The sequence below is a fragment of the Tigriopus californicus genome, chromosome 12 (genome assembly GCF_007210705.1).
Source record: "Tigriopus californicus strain San Diego chromosome 12, Tcal_SD_v2.1, whole genome shotgun sequence".
Taxonomy (NCBI): domain Eukaryota; kingdom Metazoa; phylum Arthropoda; class Copepoda; order Harpacticoida; family Harpacticidae; genus Tigriopus; species Tigriopus californicus.
Genome location: NC_081451.1, coordinates 17,796,212 through 17,799,366, shown reverse-complemented (window position 1 = coordinate 17,799,366; position 3,155 = coordinate 17,796,212). Strand labels below are relative to the sequence as shown.

Below are 3,155 nucleotides of genomic sequence, written 5' to 3'. Positions count from 1 at the left end.
AAAACCCCGACAAGATTGCTAATTTGTTACGCGTTTTCCATCGCGAAATGATCATTGACACGAATGGAACTTAATAACGGTTTCCTATTCAAGAAAAAGGGACCATAGTAAAGAAAACACATTTGATTATAAAAGGCATATAGTAACTTACAAAATAGTTAAAACATGGTCGAACGAATTGAGGCACATGCACACACATAAGATGATGAACTCACGCTTGTTCAGAGAACGAGTTTGGAAGGGTGGCCAAAATAGGCAAAGAAAAACAACGAGATTCACACCGGCCCTTAAATGGTCCACTGGACATTTACTTAGCATGTCATTGTTCATTACGTAGGTCATCATTTTCTTTTAGTAATACTAGTTAAGAAATTGGTCTTCGATATTCAGATTTGGCCGTTTTGACTTGCACCGATCGGACGTGCCATTCTGAACTTGGAAAAACTTCTAGAACTCGACCCAGGGGCCATTGATTTCGTGGATTACCTTCCACGACCATTAAAACCAAATCTCCAACTTGAACATCTCGTTTCGGCTCGATCCATTTGTTGCGACTCATTTGTTGGGATGAATATTCCTTGGTTAACCTCTTCCAAAACATATCGGCCATATACTGGATTTGACGCCATCGTTGTTTCATGTATTGATCGGATAAACAGAAAAGTCCAGGCGGGTAGGTGGGTCCGGCTTGTTGCAGAAGGAGGTGATTTGGTGTAAGTGCTTCGAGATCATTAGGATCATTGGAGACTGGGGTTAGTGATCGGCCATTTAAAATCGACTCGACCTTGCACATTAGAGTACTTAAACCCTCATCGTTGAGATTTCGTTGGGTTTCAGACATCAATCCGGCCATAACCTTTCGAATGGTTCGAATTCCGCGCTCCCATATTCCACCGAAATGATGGCTGTACGGTGGATTAAAACTCCACTCTATCCCTTTGATGGCTAACTCTTCACTGATCTCGGATTGATTTAATTCCTCCAACATCCTTCCAAGTTCTCGGTCGGCGCCAACAAAGTTGGTTCCGTTGTCGGATCTCATCCTTCTGACTTGGCCCCTTCTGGCTATGAATCTCCTCAAAGCTTGGAGGAACGAATCTGTAGATTTGTCAAACACTACTTCAAGATGCGCGGCACGACTTGTGAGGCATGTGAAAATGAGGCCATATCGATCAACCGATGTTCGGCCACGAATAATCTTGAATGGTCTGAACAGATCTACGCCAGTTTCGACGAAAGGAGGGTGGTTTCTGGCTAATCGACCCGTAGGCAGGTCTGCCATAACCTGTTGTTCCACTTTGCTTTGATATCTTTTGCACCGAATGCAGTTGCGCAAAATTTTCTTCACAATGGACCCCTCACCAATAATTCGGTATTTTTCCCTCAATAGGGTGATAACAAATTGCTGTCCTAGATGTCCAATGTGGGCGTGAATTTCCCGGATTATGAGGACAGCCATGTGAGAATTGGGTAATATGACAGGATGTCTGGCGTTATAATCTACATCTAGAGCTTGAGATAGACGCCCCCCGGCTCGCAATAGCCCGTCGGAATCCAGAAACGGCGAAAGTTTCCTGATTGGAGATTTCTTTGGCAAACGTCCCGATGTCTGAACGACCTCAAGGTCATCATCAAAAATCCTGGATTGTTCAAATCTGACTAAAGACAATTCGGCTTCATTGTGTTCTTCCAAAGTAGACTTATTGGGGACAAGGCCCCTACATTTTTGTTGAATTTTAATCAACCCACAAACAGTCCAAACGAGTCGACGAAAGTCTGACATGCTTTCAATCAACTGAATGGAGGCATCAGGATCAAGTTTGGTTTCAGCCGAGATGACGATGGGCTTCTTTACTTCTGGATCCTGATCATTAAGATCTGGGATGACTCCATGAATAGGCCAAGTACTTTTGTCCAAGCGCAGAAACTCGGGTCCGAATTTCCACTCTTTACACCGAATAAAATCATGGATGTTCATTCCACGGCTAGCAACATCTGCAGGATTTAAATCACCGGGTACATGGTGCCATTGATCCACTTCAGTTCTCTTGCGAATGTAAGCCACTCTGTTGGACACAAACCTTTGAAAACGTTTGGTTTCATTCCGGATATACTTGAGGACGGTTTCACTATCTGTCCACAGAAGTACGTCATCCAGGGGTATTGTTAACTCTTTCTGCGCTATCATCAGGAGAGTTACGGCCAATTTTGCTCCTGCTAATTCTAGCTTGGGAATCGAAATCTTCTTTATTGGTGCAAAACGACACTTGGCTAAAACAAGGGAGCTCTTGAGACCTTCTTCTGAAGGTGTGACCAAGTACAATTCAGCTTCTTTTCTCCTTTCGCAACCATCGCATAAGACATGCATGGTGCTTTTTTGAGTTGTAGATGAACCGTACCATCTTGTGATCGAATAATTCTTCAATAGTGGAAGTTCTGCCAACCAAGAGTTCCAAACCCCGGCCTACTCATTTGGCAGGTCTTGGTCCCAATCAATGCGTTCCCGGCACAACTCTTGGAAAACTTGCTTGGCGGGCATTATTGCGGGGCTAACATGTCCCATAGGATCGAAAATAGAGTGAGTTGTTGAAAGGACACCCCGGCGGGTTCTTGGCTTATCGGGGACTTTTATTCGGTACCTGAAACTGTCTTCTTCAATATTCCAAATGGTCCCAAGTGCGCGTTCTTCTGGTAACTCTTGGGCTTCGAAATCCAGGTTCTGAGTTTCGAATGGTCCATCTTGATGCGTGGCCGTCATTTGGGACACTCCTGATTTGGAAGGGTTGTTCGCTTGGTATTTGAAAACCCAGTCGCCTTTCTGAATTTCTGAAGTAGCAAAGGCTTAACTTTAGCATTATAGTTCTTACGGTTGGATTCATGGTTCTCCAACTGGCGGGTGCGGACTAGGTGCAAACAATGTGGTAGGTCACGGCGATATCGTCCAAGGGTTCACGGGGTCGACGGGGTCTATCAAGCTAAAAAAACCATAACTTTGTGCGCTGTTTACAACGTTCCAAATAACTAGCGTTCCAGAGTCAATTCTTCTTCAACAATTTCAAGTGGATTATTTTCTCTGCTCATAGTGCGTCTTAGTATTACATGAAATCCGCTCACGTAAAAATCTGCATCTCGAGATTAGTTCTTTGTCACTTACG

The 3,155-nt window shown here is 44.1% G+C and overlaps 1 protein-coding gene across 1 annotated transcript; it reads right to left on the bottom strand.

Annotated features, from left to right (window-relative positions):
* Positions 1–2,736, bottom strand: LOC131891683 (uncharacterized). Its single transcript, XM_059241311.1, has 2 exons — positions 152–2,736; positions 1–84 (listed from the first exon to the last, which is right to left on the bottom strand). Exon 1 carries the CDS (start codon positions 2,366–2,368, stop codon positions 365–367), a length of 2,004 nt encoding a protein of 667 aa, XP_059097294.1. The 5' UTR covers positions 2,369–2,736; the 3' UTR covers positions 1–84; positions 152–364.
* Between the last annotated feature and the right edge of the window lie 419 nt (positions 2,737–3,155).